At 37.4% G+C, this 15284-nt stretch overlaps 6 protein-coding genes across 10 annotated transcripts; 2 read left to right on the top strand and 4 right to left on the bottom strand.

Annotated features, from left to right (window-relative positions):
* Positions 1-20: 20 nt before the first annotated feature.
* Positions 21-5210, bottom strand: LOC124193149 (inverted formin-2-like). 2 transcript variants are annotated; one of them, XM_046586827.1, is made up of 13 exons: positions 4687-5210; positions 3714-3967; positions 3356-3658; positions 3166-3281; positions 2782-3105; positions 2636-2715; positions 2022-2569; positions 1800-1955; positions 1411-1730; positions 1211-1327; positions 1004-1144; positions 653-941; positions 21-591 (listed from the first exon to the last, which is right to left on the bottom strand). In XM_046586827.1, the coding sequence occupies exons 2-13, from the start codon at positions 3964-3966 to the stop codon at positions 191-193; spliced, it is 3048 nt and encodes a 1015-aa protein (XP_046442783.1). In that variant the 5' UTR covers position 3967; positions 4687-5210; the 3' UTR covers positions 21-190. The 2 variants fall into 2 exon arrangements, with proteins under 2 accessions (XP_046442783.1, XP_046442784.1); XM_046586828.1 differs by lacking the exon at positions 21-591 and having other exon boundaries at positions 795-936.
* A 249-nt stretch (positions 5211-5459) lies between these two features.
* LOC124193156 (dTTP/UTP pyrophosphatase-like) lies at positions 5460-6722 on the top strand. Its single transcript, XM_046586836.1, has 4 exons — positions 5460-5702; positions 5772-6013; positions 6225-6383; positions 6445-6722. Exons 1-4 carry the CDS (start codon positions 5613-5615, stop codon positions 6596-6598), a joined length of 645 nt encoding a protein of 214 aa, XP_046442792.1. The 5' UTR covers positions 5460-5612; the 3' UTR covers positions 6599-6722.
* Positions 6406-7258, bottom strand: LOC124193157 (trafficking protein particle complex subunit 2-like). Its single transcript, XM_046586837.1, has 3 exons — positions 7061-7258; positions 6763-6996; positions 6406-6693 (listed from the first exon to the last, which is right to left on the bottom strand). Exons 1-3 carry the CDS (start codon positions 7148-7150, stop codon positions 6595-6597), a joined length of 423 nt encoding a protein of 140 aa, XP_046442793.1. The 5' UTR covers positions 7151-7258; the 3' UTR covers positions 6406-6594.
* Positions 7259-7533: 275 nt separating this feature from the next.
* Positions 7534-9018, bottom strand: LOC124193155 (carbonyl reductase [NADPH] 1-like). Its single transcript, XM_046586834.1, has 4 exons — positions 8756-9018; positions 8164-8678; positions 7898-8103; positions 7534-7823 (listed from the first exon to the last, which is right to left on the bottom strand). The coding sequence occupies exons 1-4, from the start codon at positions 8780-8782 to the stop codon at positions 7699-7701; spliced, it is 873 nt and encodes a 290-aa protein (XP_046442790.1). The 5' UTR covers positions 8783-9018; the 3' UTR covers positions 7534-7698.
* A 271-nt stretch (positions 9019-9289) lies between these two features.
* Positions 9290-11034, top strand: LOC124193166 (lipoyl synthase, mitochondrial-like). The gene is made up of 7 exons (XM_046586848.1): positions 9290-9512; positions 9592-9969; positions 10026-10182; positions 10243-10300; positions 10360-10518; positions 10585-10700; positions 10764-11034. The coding sequence occupies exons 1-7, from the start codon at positions 9459-9461 to the stop codon at positions 10997-10999; spliced, it is 1158 nt and encodes a 385-aa protein (XP_046442804.1). The 5' UTR covers positions 9290-9458; the 3' UTR covers positions 11000-11034.
* A 755-nt stretch (positions 11035-11789) lies between these two features.
* Positions 11790-15203, bottom strand: LOC124193159 (calnexin-like). 4 transcript variants are annotated; one of them, XM_046586841.1, is made up of 8 exons: positions 15069-15203; positions 14622-14913; positions 14259-14551; positions 13541-14200; positions 13337-13477; positions 12489-12608; positions 12120-12326; positions 11790-12052 (listed from the first exon to the last, which is right to left on the bottom strand). In XM_046586841.1, the coding sequence occupies exons 2-8, from the start codon at positions 14887-14889 to the stop codon at positions 12005-12007; spliced, it is 1737 nt and encodes a 578-aa protein (XP_046442797.1). In that variant the 5' UTR covers positions 14890-14913; positions 15069-15203; the 3' UTR covers positions 11790-12004. The 4 variants fall into 4 exon arrangements, with proteins under 4 accessions (XP_046442797.1, XP_046442795.1, XP_046442796.1 ...); XM_046586839.1 differs by lacking the exon at positions 12489-12608 and adding an exon at positions 12760-12882; XM_046586840.1 differs by lacking the exon at positions 12489-12608 and adding an exon at positions 12760-12882 and having other exon boundaries at positions 15026-15125.
* Positions 15204-15284: the final 81 nt, after the last annotated feature.

The following is a 15284-nucleotide window of genomic DNA, read 5'->3' on the forward strand; positions in this document are numbered from 1 at the left end:
TGTTCCATGAAAAAAACAACTTTAATTAATAACGCACAGATGCGTTTGCAATATTAGTAGCTCAGGCACAGAATGCAAAACAAGTGCAAAAATGAAATTAGTTGCAAACTACGGTTCAAATGTGAAAACATAAACAGATAAATGAAATTTTTACCAAATGGAAATTTAACTTAGCTTGCGAGATATTGCACTATCCACGGGTGGACTTTTTAAGTTGGAATTCTCCGCGACGGATTTCACTCAAAAGACGATCGACAATGCAAACTTCGTCGTCGACAGGAAAAGATTTTTTGCCAGACAAATTCTTCCGACCTGGCGATCCATTCGTAGAACTTTGCGGAGAAGCCGCTTGAATAGCTTTTTCAGCAGCGAGACGTGCCGCGCGTTCTTCTTGCTTTTGGCGCATTTCGTTCTCCTTGCGAGCCACTTCAATCTTATTAATAAGTTCAGCGAACAAGTTGAAACAATCGGACAGTTTCATTTTAGCCGGATCTTCACTGAAATGAATGGCAACGGAACAAGTAGAATTTTCAATCTGTAACAAAACATTCTGCATTGCCAACACTTTCTCCTTTGCTTCAACTAGAAATCCTGAGAAAAATGTAAAAATTAGGTAAAGAAATGACACGTTCCAGTAAAAATATTAACAGACCTTTCATAAAATCGATAAGATCGGGATCTGCGACTAACAATTCCTTCTGGAGGTCATCAATCTGTGATTTCCATTCTCGAACTTCTGTTACCAGTGTCTCGAGACTCAGCCTGCTCGCTTCTTTTAAAGAAGCCAGTTGGACGGTGAAATCTAGAAGAGATGGGTTTTCATTCAAAGCAATATCAACGATGTAATGAAGGAGAGTCATGCGAGGCTTGTTGGCACGTAAATCTGTCAGCTTCTGAAGAGCGCTTAGTTTGAATCCGACCGCATTACCAGCGTAACTGTTCTACAGAATTATGACATGTTTTTATTGACAATGCGAGGTTATGCATTAAACGTTAGACGTACGGTGTTAAGAACGTTTCCCAGCTGAAGAACAACGGCCATGAAATCTTGAAGAGATTTGTTGACAAGAATTTCTTGACAAGTGCTCAGAATAAGTTTTAGCGGAGGTTCCAACTCTGACATTGACGGATAAAAGTCGATTTTCTGTTGCACATTTGACATATTAATTACTGTTATTATTTTTTTAAATTGGAGATTTAAAAAATGTACCATTGAAGTTGCTTTGATTCTCATAGAATATCCAGGAAGGGCCAGGAGGCACAGAAGAAACTGTTCAGCAGGACCCAATTTTGTCTTATCTCCTTTGTAATTTTCTAACGTTGAAATCTACCAATGCGCCGAAGTTTTAAAAAATTAATAATGATAAAATAGTGCATCTTTAAATCTTTAACTTAAAAATGTTGGTGTACCTCGTCTGTATTTGGAAGAATTTTTTGCAGGCAATGAAGATGTTCAATAGTAAAGAAATTTCCATCGCATCGATTTATACGATCTACAATTTCGGCAATGGGGAATTTGAATTGCTTAAGAAATATATTGACTGCTAGGCTGCGTTTGCTGTCTAATAGAGCAGGAGTCATTTGTTTATTGGAACTTTCTCCTCCCTTTTTTGTAATAGAAGTAGTATTGGTTGGTTTCATGCAGAAAAGTTCTTCAATTTGTTGAAGACGCAAACTGACTGGAGGTTTTTCCCGAATGGTTGCATTGATTTCTTTCCAAATAGAAGCATCTAATAAGTAGATGTTAAATTTAAAAAAAGGTTTAAAGTGTGAAATAAATTTTAGTTTTAGCAAATAACCTTCAACTCGAGTGACTTTTGTCCAATTAAGAGTTTTCATTTTTGCATTAATTTTCAGGGGTTTCGTAGCACAGTCTGTAGTGGACGCAACAACAGAAGAAAATAGATCGAACAGAGGTGGAGGAGGCGGTGGCAAATTTCCTCCAATTATCATCCCTGCTCATAAAAGCAAAATATAAATTAAAAAAACAAACATGAATTTTACTTCAAATGAATCTGTACCTGCGCCCCCAGGGGGAGGAGGGGGTGGTGGAGGAGGTATGCCACATCCAATCGCAGGATGAGGGGCTGTTATTGCTGCAGAAAATGGTAAGGGTGGTGGTGGGGGTGGAGGAGGGACAGAAGCGAAACTGATGCAAGAGATAGCTTGTAACGGTGGGGGTGGTGGGGGTGGCGGAGGTTGACTAGAAAAACTGCCAACGAGACAAGGAGGCAGCGGCGGGGGTGGCGGGGGTGGTGAACTTAAGGGCATAAGCATCGGAGGAGGCGGAAGAGGAGGAGGGGGTGGAATAAAAGGTACAGGATGAGCAGGAATTGCACAAGGAATAACTTCAGATCCCAAACTTCCGTCAATATTGGAATTTTCAATCTCGTCTTCGATCATAAAGACATTATCAGACAATATGTCGTTTGGTATCGTTTGGGTACATACGGAAACCGTTTCTGCTTGAACGCCTAGTTTAGTGAAAATTTGGAATTTACTCCACTCGGACAAATTTCCTTGAACGGCATCTTTGGTCGCCTTTTCAAGTAAATTCCATAAACGATAACTTTAAAAGAACAAAAATTAAATACGTTATTGGCTGTTTAAAACTAACTTAATTCGTGACAGATACTTGAGTGGGTCAGTGACATTCAGTTGAAGCAGATTAGAAAGAACTGCATGCAAAGATAAGGCCTGCGGTTTATCCTTGATCTAAATAAAAAAATTTGATTAAGTATATTACATGACCTAATTTTTCATTCAATATTATAACCATACTTTAATAAAATAAAGTGAGAAGAGGTCAAACAAAGATTTGTCTTCAGTTGCATCTAAACTGTCTTCATCTTTCATGCGGTGAAGTTCAAACACTTGGATTTGAATGGCTAGCTCGGGATTGTCTGTCATTTTCATATTTTCAATCACTTCCAATAGTCCTAATCCGATCATTTCCGAGCGAATAGCGTGTCGGGTCCAAATTTTATCTGTTCCCAATATCAAAGAATTGGCGAATCCTAAAATGGCTGCTTTATATTCAATCGTGTCGGCGGCGTTTATTTCTGATATCAGAATAGAACAGCGATGAACGTCTGTTCTTGACATCTAATGGAAACGCAAATAAACAATTATGCTTTTTAACACGATCGTGAATCTATTAAATACCTTGAAATAGTCGATAGCATCTAAGGTAGCTTCATGGCCAATAGTAGAGTAGACACAAACAGCACTGAAGAGTTCCAAAACAAGTTTTTTTACCAAGGTATTCTTTGTTGCCATGGCTTAAATAATATAAATAAATAAAAGAAGCATTAACTATAGCCCCAAAACCTGCACATGTGAATTTAACACATACCATTAAATAACTGACGAGTAAATTGACGATGTGCAAGAAGATACTCCAAACCAATTTTTGAATTGACGACGGCACGAATTGCATAAGTGACCTCCGACTGAAATAAGGCGTTGGTTATACTGAAGCCAGTTGACAATTTCTCCAGTCTGTCAAACAAAACAGCCAGTCCATCGCGTTCCAAGAAATCTTCCATCCAAGATGATTTCGCATTTTCAATCAACTTCCTGAATCCAGAGTAATTGGGTAAACTGGGGATCTTCAGAAGTTGAATACTTAGCTCCGGATCCCATTCCTCAAATTTCTCTAGAAAATCAAACATTTTAAACCTTTCAAAATGTGTAAATATTATACGGAATACTTTGATTGATGTCTTCGAGAAGTTTTTGTGATGACCGTCGTCGTAAAATTGTTGTCGACCGATCTGTTCTACGCGCAATCGCGTCTTCTGGAGTCACTTCATTGGTAGTCTCGTCTACTTCTTCGATTGAATTGTCTTTTATGCTAAGCGCTCGTTCAGCTGCCAGAGACCAGCGAGCGCTTTTCTTATCCTTTCGGCTAACAAGCGGCGGTGTACTGGCTATATCACTACCATCAGACTGTTCTGCAGACATTCTTTAAGGGAGGTTACGAAAAATTTAGTAAAAGAACATCGAACTTAAAATACAAGAGCGTGATGTCTCAGAAATTTTAATTATTGGTAAATTTGCTTCATTGTTTGTTTTACTTATTTTTGGCCAAACTGAAAACGTGCCTAAATTTATTCGCGTTAGCCCACAAAACTGTCTCTTCCTGCGGCCATACGAGATCTAAACAGTTCCATTGTTTTTAAAATCTCTGATATCAGATTTTACTAATCATAAAAAAAAATTATTTTTGGTTCGTGAAATTTGATAAGCCAAGAAAACTGAGTGAATAATGCAAGCATTACTAAAGTTCTCCTGTTATTTAAAAAACGGTAATGAATTATCCCTGATTTCCCAGAACTTTTCAAATGAGGAAACTCCTAGTTATTTAAATAGTAATAAAAGATGTATAAATCCCCCCCCCCCCACAAAATTAACAACACTGAACGTAATACTAACACAAAAATAGCTTTCTTCAACACGGCGACATGAATTAAAGGCATTAAATTTCATTGAACAAGTTTTGACCGGAATAAAGAGAAATAAAAAAATAATAGGTGCATGATGCAAACATTTCAAACCAGTCGTACTTCCTTCGCCTGTTTGTGCTTTTTAAAACGCCTTCTTAATAACTTGGGAATCACGTATTTTTAGCACGAACAAATTTAATTTAGTTTACGCACAAGTTAAAAGTTTAAAAAGACTTACCTTGATTAGAATAACAACGTGACGAATTGTAGGCGAAGCACACAAAGCAGAAACAAAGCCAACGATGAACACTCCTCGAAAACTGTCAGACAGACTGCCTACAGCGGCCTACAGTTCAGTTTGCAGTTTGCACGTGCTCCGCAACCTTGAAAGCATGACCACATCGGAAGGTTGAGTAGGAAAGAATGAAAAATCCAAGAACTAGGAACTGGTTTCGCCACAATAATAGCTGCGGGCGTCGTTTGAAGGCGTATGCGATATTTTGCGGCCAATGCGACTTTATTTCCGATTGCTCAAATACGTCATCAGTCACGATCAATTGAGTATCACTATTATTGAATTCTGCAGCTGCAGACAAGACAACAGGTAGTACAGTACAGCAGTAAGCAGCTGTGCTCCTGTCCTGTGGGCTTTTGTAGCGATGCACATCTGCGACAAAAACGATTAACTCGTAACACCACACGATTAATTTAACGTGCTTAATTACTAAAGAATATGGAAGATTCCACCCTAACCAGACTCAAAATGCCCAAGATGACAATTTATAACTCGGAATTTTTTATTTTCGATTGTATATTTTTTGAATCAAGGTCATCGAAAATTTTAATTCTGATTTCAAGCTACTACATTCCTTTTTCTCGTAAAAAAAACTGATAAAACTACAATCTAAACTATAAATTACTATAAAAAAGTAAACAAATAAAAAGTTTTTTGACAAACAAAAAAGCAATTTGCATTATAATCTAATTTGTCCGAAGACAAATTATTAGACAAATTTCGACTGCTTGCTTGTGTCTGTTTTGAATCAGTGCTTCACTCAGTTCCGAGCTTATAGAATTAAATTTAGATAAGAAATAATCAAAATATTATATTACCTATATAGGTAATATAATATTTGTGAACAGTTTGCTGTGGAATTTACTAAAATGTTGTGTGCTTACAAGACCTTGTTATCCAACAGAAGGGTGGTATTAGCTAGTGCATCAGAGCGTAGGAAGGAAATATTGGGTGGACTTGTAAGTTAGATTTAAGAAGTTAAAAAAAACATATCTCATTACTAATTCATTTAATTTACATTGCCTCAGGGTTTTCCTTTTGACGTTGTACAGTCTCCTTTTGATGAGGACAAAAATAGACCAAACACCAATGATCCAAAAGAATTTACACAGTGGACAGCATCCCAAAAAGCTCTAGCAATAATAGAAGATATGAAAACCCAAAGTAATCCACCAGATTTTGTAATAGGAGCTGACACTGTTGTTTTTCTTGAGGATAAAATTTTGGGGAAACCAACAGACACTGAAAATGCTGTGGAAATGCTGAAAATGTATAGTATAAACCTATATTGACAACTAATTCAAGGCTTGCATAACACTGTTCCTAAAAGATTATTGCATAATTTTGTTATACATTACATGAACTAAACTTAAAGAGAGTGACATGGTATGTAAGCCTTAAGTTGGTTTTCAAATTTAAACTAAATTTTGGTTTGGAAAAATATTTAAAGTGATGTTTCCATTTGTTGAACATTTCCTTAGATTAAGTGGAAATGTTCATAGTGTTGTAACAGGACTTAGCATTCATTACAAAATGGAAGGTGGATACAAAGAGAGATTAACATCAGAGGTTACCCAAGTTAAAATGGCTGCACTCAATGACCTAATCATATGTAGCTATGTGGCAACTGGAGAGCCACTGTAATGATAACTTAGTACAATATTGTTGATAAAAATATTAATTTAATTCATCTCCACATAGGGGTAAAGCAGGGTCGTATGGAATACAAGGTCTTGGTGGAAGTTTGATTGAGGCAATCAATGGAGATTATTATAATGTGGTTGGATTTCCTCTTCACCGATTCACTGCTGAAATGGTTAGCATTTTACAAGAACTTAAAGAAGCAAATAATTAACCAGTCAAGAACTTTCTCCCATAAAACAATGCTTTTTTTTCAAATGCTGGTGATCTTATTGGAGTATTGATTTCATAAAATGGATTCATTGAATGCTGAAATACAGATTTTAAAATATTGGGAATTATCAGTAAGAAAAAATTGGTTTTTATTGAATTGTATACCTTTATATAAGTTTCATACATCTCCATAAAGTAGTTTTTGATTCCATCTTCATTCTTGATATCATGAAGCATTAAAAATCTTATTCGGCTAGCAGAAACAAATGCTGAAACAAACCATTCATTGAATTTGTCAACAATTTTTAAATAAAGTGCGTTGGTATTCCACATATGTTCATCGACTAAATCTAATGCGGCATGGGCAATAAACTGGCTGAGATGTCGGTGATCTTCTTTCTAGAAATGAAAACAGATTAAAACCTACAGAACATTGAACAGCTTTGAATGAATTAGAACACACCTTGGCTTCTTTGTTTGCAGGATTGAATTCCATTTCAAATAAGGGATTGTCATGATGACCAACAATAACAAAATAGTAATTACCAGCCATAATTTTCAAGTGTATTTGACAGAAGTATTGAATACAAACTGTCTATTTGTCTATGGAGTCAATGGAGATGAAGTCAAGTAAGTCAACCAGCAAGCGCAGACGACAAACAATCCTCCTCTTTTCGTCTGCAGTCTGCTTATAAGATAACCGCGGGAAAAACTCAAAAGGATAGAACTCTTGCATTTTTCAGTTTTTTCTTAATAAATAAAAAAAAAATTCAATGTTTCCTGGTCTCTTAGACAATAATTTGTCATGTAAATTATTTATCTTCATAATTCACAGAAAAATATGAGAAACATAGGCAAAACATGTTTATCTCTGGAGTCTTGAAATTGATTGGAAGAGAAGATTGTTTGTAAAACATATAAACTGATATTTTCGTGTTCTGTTTAATTAAGTTTATTGTAACATCTAAACACGGCTTTTTGTTCTTTAATAGAATCATGAAGATATAGAAAAATGGGGAAACAATTTTGTTCAAACAAAATATAAATGTGGTGCTTTATAGATCAATGAACTATGGCTGTCTTTTATTTGGTAGATTACTATTAAACCACCGTTGGAACAGGTCCATTCACCCAATCAACAATCTGTTTTTCATACCAAACATAACCTCCTTTCGGTTCTTTTATGTTCGATGGTAGCAGAGCCAACCAACTTGGTGCAACAGCACCTATAGGAAATAAATCAAAGAACACGATTAAAAACTTCGGGCGGCGGAAAAATTTCTCATTATTGCGGCTTTACCTTGCTCAATTGTCAGAGGCCCTTTATGGCTTGTCATATCAGTATCAACGTAGCCCGGATGAACTGAATTCACGACAATATCTTCACGAGAATCGTGATCAAAAGCTTTTTGTTGAATGCGCGTTAGAGCACTTATTCCGATTTTCGATGTAGAGTAAGCGCTATTCGGCCAACCTAATTTCTGGTGATTTCCTGTTTGAGCAGCCCTAAAGACAAATGTATTATGAAAAGGAGAGAACTATTTAACTTGATAGTATACTACATACTTCACAAAGTCTTCAATCATTTTCACAAGTTCTTCAACAGTCAAATCAGACGAGCTAAGTTTTTTTCGTAGTGCAACTGATACATCATCATCTCCTGGAATTTTACGCAAATGCCCAACAGAACTTGAAACATTAACTACTCTGGCATGTGGCTTAAGAAGAGGAAAGATTATGTTGCAAAATCTAAGGGTGTTGAAGAAATTTGTTCTCATAGTTAGAGTAGCTTGTTCAGAGAATGGTTCTGTTGCATCATTCTTGAATGCAATTGCTGCATTGTTAACCAAAACATCTAAGCCTCCATATTCCGATTTTAGATAGTCTTTGAATCTCAGCACACTTGATTCATCATCAATATCAAGTTGGTGGAAGTTTGGCTGGAAGCCAAGTTTCTTTAATTCTTCTACAGCAGCTTTTCCTCTTCCTTCATCTCTTGATGTCACAAAAACATCACCATCAAATTTAGCACAAAGCTCTTTAACAATTGCAAACCCAATGCCTTTATTTGAACCTGTAACCTAGTTTCAGGTAAAAATCAGTGTGATTAATTACAAATAAACATAAGTAACAAAAGTAAATAAAGATTTTCACTTACCACAGCAACTTTTCTTGCATTAGACATGATGATAATATTTATGACAATATAAATCTCAACCAAGCAAGTGTGATGACTGATGAGAAATAAGTAATCAGAAGCTTTAAAAGTCTGCTGTTATATACAGAAAAGTTTCAAAGGCAAGTGTCACGACAATTTGAAACATGCGCGTTGATATGGTAACATAAATTATAGCAAACAGTGATGACTCGACAGCTTCGTCATTCTAACGCAGATAATATATATCTTAAGCGACACGAAGCAAAACGCAAGGAGAACAAAGGCTCATAGCAACCGTGACTTATTAACAAAAAATATACCTAAAAATTTTTTTAAATAGAAAAATTAAAACAGTCCTTGACTTAAACTTATTAATTTCAATAGAACGTTAGAGATAACATAACACCATAACATTATGTAATACAATACAACAGTCAACAGGTGGAAATTAGGTGCAGAACTGCAGATCCTCCTCAATTTATTCTTCGTGTAAAATCATTAAGGCTTACGCATGGCTTACGGCGAAACATGCGCAATTGCGCATGCGCAATTGCGCATGCGCATTCCCCTTCCCCACCCGCCACCGCCAGGCGCCATATGATTACGTATATTCTAAGTTCTAAAATGTGTTTAGGGACTTGTGGAATTTAGGAAAACAAAGATTCTAAACAAGCAGAAGCAGTCGACGCCTGCGATTAAAAAAATGGCAATCGGACACGGACATTACAAATTTTTTTGTGGAAGGACACTATTTAATGTGAGGAATAAACTATGAAATAATATGTAAACCTATGTTACAAATTTACCTTGTAATTTCAACAAGCTAAATTTTTCAGTCTCTAGGAACTAGGTACCTTGTCGCATTGCAGTACAGCTCAACAGCAGTAGGCACAAATAATGCCAAATCCAGTACTTCAAAAATTAAAGAACGCTTGGAAAATGGACCCGATTTCTCAGATTTTGTACAGGGAAAGGTTTCTAGTGATGAAAACTGGAAAGATTATGCTGGAAAACTTGTGAGGGAAAAAGGTGACAAACGTCTGAGACTACCACCTTGGCTGAAAACAGAAATTCCAGTTGGCAAAAACTTTGCCAAATTGAAAGAGAATTTGAGGGGACTTAATTTACACACAGTGTGTGAAGAAGCAAGGTGCCCAAATATTGGGGAATGTTGGGGAGGGGGACCAGATGCAACAGCTACTGCCACAATCATGGTAAAAAAAAGTTTTCAGAACATTTCATTTAAAAACCTATAACCTTTCAAATGCAGCTTATGGGTGATACATGTACACGAGGTTGCAGATTTTGCTCAGTAAAAACTTCCAAAGCACCACCTCCTCTCGATCCAAATGAACCAGTTAATACAGCAATAGCCATTGCAGCTTGGGGACTTGATTATGTTGTATTGACATCTGTAGATAGGGATGGTATTATGAATTGAATTGATAATAATGATGACTAGCTAATATGTTCAATTCTCTCAATAGATTTGCCTGATCAAGGATCTAACCATTTGTCCCAAACTGTTAGTGAATTAAAACAGAGGTAAATAATATAAATATAAACACATACTGCTTATACCACAAACGATCCTACAAACCTAGAAAGCCAGAGCTGTTGGTCGAATGTCTGACACCCGATTTCCGTGGTGACCGTGATTGTGTTGAACGTATAGTGCGATCTGGATTGGACGTTTTCGCACACAACATTGAGACGGTGGAAGAATTAACTTGGTTGGTTAGAGATCCAAGAGCTAAATATCAGTGAGTACATGTTATTGTGCTTATAGTGTCACAATATTTATACTCATTTCAACATTTTTCTCGCAGACAGTCTATGGATGTTTTGCGTTATGCAAAACAAGTGCGACCCGATGTGGTGACTAAAAGTTCGATAATGCTAGGTTTAGGAGAAACCGATGACCAAGTTCGGAAAACTTTAGAAGGTATTATATCTCAGTTATATTCAGCGTTCTTTTCTATCATAATCAATATATTTCCCATTGAAGATTTACGTGCTGCGAATGTAGATTGCGTAACTCTAGGGCAGTACATGCAACCGACAAAGCGTCACTTAAAGGTGACTGAATACGTGACACCGGAGAAATTCGCGCAATGGGAAAGCGTTGGAAAGGAACTCGGCTTTCTATACACTGCTAGCGGTCCTTTGGTGCGAAGTTCATATAAAGCTGGAGAATTTTTCATTAAAAATATTATACAAAACGCCAAGAAAAGTAGAGTTTAACTATATACATTTGGAATAAATGTCTGTAAATTTAATTCAATCACTTTTGTTCATCTGTTTATAGTTATTAGAAAATAGTACAAATAAAAAAATTAGGTCCACTTATTCTTCTCTTTTGGGAAAATAAGCACGATTGCTAAGACAGGCACTAACTGACTAACACGATGAATGTAAAGTTATTACAAAAATGACAGCTACTAATGAAGGGGGCGGAAATGGGCATTTCAGCTCCCATTCGGCTGAAGTAGATCCTACTAAGTGCTATTTAGACTTTCATTATTACTGATCACCGGATGTGGGTTCGGGAGATAACTTCCTCACCAAAGAGGGTGATAACATTGATGTTATGAACGAAATCTTTTTCAATGGTTCACGGCTGATTTATTTAAATAAAATACACTTGAAAAATACGAAGAAAAATAATAAAATAACGACTAGCACACTCGGCAACGAGCAATGCCTTATGAAGAAAAAAATCACCGTTATATTAACCCCCGATTGCCTTATTCCTCTCAAATTGGTAAAGTGAAGAAAATGGAAGTAAAGATGAGTTTTTCATGTCTTTCAATACTGACGATTTGAAATTAGACTGGCCAATAGGCTGGCCGATCACGTGACTAGGGATCCAAATTTAAATTCAAGAATTTTTGCGATATCCAAAGGCACGCGCATCAGACCAAATAGAAAAAAACAAAACACCACAAAACCATTTTCAAAGATGTAACCTTACTCATGACGATTAATGCTCAGATATTTTAGCTTTGCAAATGATGTAACATCCAACACGGAATTTTAGAGAATTTTTAGGGGTGGTATTTCGCTCTTGAGACATGAAATAGTATTAAATGGACATACCCGAAACTGCGTTCCGTTCTACTGAATAGCACACTAAACGTGTTACAATGACAACCTCTTTCTTTCCTTGTTCTGTTTGCATATCAAATCATTAATGTTCGTTCATTCATTTTTCTTATAAACCGCACATAAATTTTGAACAGCAATCGATCAATCTTTTCGGGCTCGTCGACGAGTTCCCTTCTCAACTGCAGGTTCCTGAAAGAAAAAAAGCAAATATTTAATTTAGCTGTAATTATCGTTATGGCATGTGTTTTTATCTTACTTCAGGAACTGCAGCATCTTCTGAACCTTCTTCTTCGGCTTCGTCATCTTTGGCATTATCATCGTCTTTGACTTCATCTTCTTCCCCTTCTAACGGAGGCACACCTTCACTCTCATCCTCATTTTGTTGGTCATCACCTCCTTCGTCATCTTCACCGGCTTCATCTGTTTTTTTCTGTAGAGCGGCACGAGCGGCATCTTGTTTTTCCTTTGCGTTAAATAGATAAGTCATTGAAAAGAAAGTTGCAACGAGACGAGCTAGAATAAATTGCATATTTAGGATTAACTTGGCGGTATCTCCTTTACATGCAATTATTCAGAATCGCTCATTTCGAGGGAGCAATACAAATAGAGAAGCTTTGATATATACCTGGGAATTGCAGCAGAATGTGAAGATCAGCACTAAAGGCAGGCCGACAACAATTACGTACACAGCCCAGAGCCATGGGTTTTTATTGGTGTAATTCATCAAACGTTGAACTACGCTTTCCTACAGCAAATATAAATCAAAATACTGAATATACAATACTAGCGAAAAAACTACGCCAAAGCACATAATAATACGAGTGGAGCGAGAGTAGGAGCAGTAAGAGCGTTTTAACCGACGGGGTAGGCTAAAATTGTCTTTTTTTAAAGACTACCTCAACAACTCTGCGCCACAGAAACCAGACGTAGAGTGTAACTGGCAAGGAGAGATACATGCCATACACCATGAATGCATTCTCTTTCTTGTTCATCCACCGTCGAACGCTCTCAGCGAACGCCTAAAGCCAGGAAGATATGACAAAACAAGGGATTGTTTGCGAGTCGAGAGGTAGACATTTTCCTCCGATGAACGCTTAAAATAATCTTTTGACGAACGACAACCGTTTCCTACACGAGTCTGCTTTAAAGGCATTTCCACCCCATGTGAATCTAACCTGTTCTTCATCTGGACTGTTCACCCATCGAACCAAGTAGATCAGAAAGATGAAAAGTGGACAGAAAGCGACGATCCCATAAAATGGCCAAAACCATTCGCTACTATTAGTCCAGCGACCCCATTTCTGAAGCCAATGCCAAGGCTTATGAAAATTCCATCCGTCCGACTAACGGTGATGAACAGGCAAGAATATTACTTTTGCTTACAATGTGTGGTGAATTGAATACCAAACTCTCGCCTCACAACGTCAATAAATTTGATTGAATTAAAGTATCAAAAGAGGAATAAAAGCTTACCTGATCTCTATCGACGAGATTCCTCTTCAGATCAAATGTTTCAGCTGCCCATTGTTCAGAGACGATTTTGTCGTCGGTGATGATGAAGTTGTCAAACAGGATGTTATCCGACATGGACCAAATCTCAAGACCCACCGCACCCTAAAGACCGACAAAAAATGTGTTATGTACTAACAATAAAGTGGTCAATTAGACAAAGCTTACAATTGAAGCCATGTTGAAGGGATGCTTGTCTTCGAAAAAGTCGGGGTTAGGGATCCGGCGTGGTCTCCATTTACCGCGATAATTTGGGTTATCAATCATGGCTGCTCGCCACTTGCCTTTGAACTTGGGGTTAGCCTTCATCGGAGCCTTCCATAGCCCACAGCCGGGAGCAGATTCACAAGACGGGTTGTTAATGAGGGGAGCCTCCCACGTGCCATCCATATCTTCATCCCAGTCTTCAGGTTTCTCAGCGCTAGGATCAGGAATCATTTCAGGTTCATCATCCAACCAACCATCTGGCTTGACGGCATCTGCATCAGCAACTTGTTCGGGTTCATCTTCATCCCAGTCGTCTGGCTTCTTCGCATCAGGATCAGCAATTTTCTCACGTTCGTCCCAATCATCAGGCTTACGATCTTCAGGATCATCAATTTCGGAAGGAGGGTTCACAGGTGGAGAGAAATCTTCTAAGAGAGTTCCTTTGTTGACAATTTTGTAATCAACGGACACATCGAAGGTGTTGTCGGGATGAATCATAAGTGTGTACAAATGAGGCTTTCCATCCTTGAAATATTCGTCGAGTCTAGTATTAGGCTTCTTAGCGTGCTTTTCAGAGAAAGAACCATCTTTGGGATTTTTGTGTTGGAAAATGAAGTGTAACTAGAAAAAGAAAAACATTACTCAAATGTTAAAAAGATTTTCATTAGTTTGCACCAACCTTGTGATCATTTCCACATTTGTCGGGGCCAAACATAATTGTGTATGGTGTCTTGTCTGTAAACTGAGACAACCTCATTCCTGTTTCCTGAGTTAACAGCTTAATGTAAGCTCCACCACATTCTTGTCCATTCTGGAATGTAACATCATACTGCACAATCAATGGTTTGTTTGTGAAAACAAATGGTCTGTCTAATGGAGCAGAAATGGCAGCATGTTTCGCTTTTGATTTCAACACCAAACCTAAATCACCCTTCAAACCATCTTTCATCAATGATTCAACAGCCCATTTTCCTACATACAAAATACAATTTAATGTCTATTAGAAAGTTCAAGCACATAGTTAAGTATCACAATTGCTTACCATCATATTTGGCAATTTCTTCATCAATCCCTTCTTTCTTAGCTTGAGAACGAATCCATTTGGCTTCGAATTCTTCAGGGACATCAAAGTGCTCAGCGAAATAAATGTGGCCATTAGGTGTAGGGCTTACATAAACTACTTCCTCTGTTTCTTCTGCAACACCTTCAGGAAGCTCTTCAGTAACTGTTGCCTCTTCTCTGTCGTCATCGTCACATCGCACCGCAATACTTAAACACAGCCATAAGGCTATTAAGAGAATTAGTCTCATTTCTGGAAGGTTCGCGACAACACCCTGTAAGAAAGACAAAAGGGCGAACGGATTAGAACTGTATAATCGATAAAACAAAATATTAAATGTTTTTAATTAAATGAGTTAACACATTCAAAGAGCATTATCTCCTTACATGTAGTGCCACGTTTGAGAATAAAATAAAGAGCCTTTCTTACCACTGTGTCGGAAACGTTTTAAATATTCACCGGCACAGTCTAATCCACAAGACTAACTGCCGAATGCCGAATGCCCTGAAGCAAAAACGCCGAATACGTGTATAGAAGAGGGGCGGAGCTTCGTGACACGAGGCTCGTTTCTATTGGAGCTTCAAAAGTTGTTACCATAGCTACCAGTCGCGTCCATTTGAAATTTCAAGCGAAATAAACAAACGA

This window comes from Daphnia pulex, chromosome 4 (assembly GCF_021134715.1).
Source record: "Daphnia pulex isolate KAP4 chromosome 4, ASM2113471v1".
NCBI lineage: Eukaryota > Metazoa > Arthropoda > Branchiopoda > Diplostraca > Daphniidae > Daphnia > Daphnia pulex.

What these genes read in the sequence shown, in the direction of transcription:
- LOC124193156 (XM_046586836.1), top strand. Translation starts at nt 5,613, where the DNA reads ATGTTGTGTGCTTACAAGACCTTGTTATCCAACAGAAGGGTGGTATTA. An exon ending in AGGAAATATTGGGTGGACTT is followed by an intron (nt 5,703 to 5,771) that starts GTAAGTTAGATT and finishes ACATTGCCTCAG; the next exon opens with GGTTTTCCTTTTGACGTTGT. An exon ending in GTGGCAACTGGAGAGCCACT is followed by an intron (nt 6,384 to 6,444) that starts GTAATGATAACT and finishes ATCTCCACATAG; the next exon opens with GGGTAAAGCAGGGTCGTATG.
- LOC124193166 (XM_046586848.1), top strand. Translation starts at nt 9,459, where the DNA reads ATGGCAATCGGACACGGACATTACAAATTTTTTTGTGGAAGGACACTA. An exon ending in CAGCTACTGCCACAATCATG is followed by an intron (nt 9,970 to 10,025) that starts GTAAAAAAAAGT and finishes TTTCAAATGCAG; the next exon opens with CTTATGGGTGATACATGTAC. An exon ending in AGTTCGGAAAACTTTAGAAG is followed by an intron (nt 10,701 to 10,763) that starts GTATTATATCTC and finishes TTCCCATTGAAG; the next exon opens with ATTTACGTGCTGCGAATGTA.
- LOC124193155 (XM_046586834.1), bottom strand. Translation starts at nt 8,782, where the DNA reads ATGTCTAATGCAAGAAAAGTTGCTGTG. An exon ending in ATGATTGAAGACTTTGTGAA is followed by an intron (nt 8,104 to 8,163) that starts GTATGTAGTATA and finishes ATTTGTCTTTAG; the next exon opens with GGCTGCTCAAACAGGAAATC. An exon ending in GCCTCTGACAATTGAGCAAG is followed by an intron (nt 7,824 to 7,897) that starts GTAAAGCCGCAA and finishes TATTTCCTATAG; the next exon opens with GTGCTGTTGCACCAAGTTGG.
- LOC124193159 (XM_046586839.1), bottom strand. Translation starts at nt 14,889, where the DNA reads ATGAGACTAATTCTCTTAATAGCCTTATGGCTGTGTTTAAGTATTGCG. An exon ending in CCTTCAACATGGCTTCAATT is followed by an intron (nt 13,478 to 13,540) that starts GTAAGCTTTGTC and finishes GTCGGTCTTTAG; the next exon opens with GGTGCGGTGGGTCTTGAGAT. An exon ending in ATCTCGTCGATAGAGATCAG is followed by an intron (nt 12,883 to 13,336) that starts GTAAGCTTTTAT and finishes TCCTGGCTTTAG; the next exon opens with GCGTTCGCTGAGAGCGTTCG.
- LOC124193149 (XM_046586827.1), bottom strand. Translation starts at nt 3,966, where the DNA reads ATGTCTGCAGAACAGTCTGATGGTAGTGATATAGCCAGTACACCGCCG. An exon ending in TCCTCCCCCTGGGGGCGCAG is followed by an intron (nt 1,956 to 2,021) that starts GTACAGATTCAT and finishes TTTTATGAGCAG; the next exon opens with GGATGATAATTGGAGGAAAT. An exon ending in TCTTATCGATTTTATGAAAG is followed by an intron (nt 592 to 652) that starts GTCTGTTAATAT and finishes CATTTTTCTCAG; the next exon opens with GATTTCTAGTTGAAGCAAAG.
- LOC124193157 (XM_046586837.1), bottom strand. Translation starts at nt 7,150, where the DNA reads ATGGCTGGTAATTACTATTTTGTTATTGTTGGTCATCATGACAATCCC. An exon ending in CTGCAAACAAAGAAGCCAAG is followed by an intron (nt 6,997 to 7,060) that starts GTGTGTTCTAAT and finishes TTTCATTTCTAG; the next exon opens with AAAGAAGATCACCGACATCT. An exon ending in TGTATGAAACTTATATAAAG is followed by an intron (nt 6,694 to 6,762) that starts GTATACAATTCA and finishes TCTGTATTTCAG; the next exon opens with CATTCAATGAATCCATTTTA.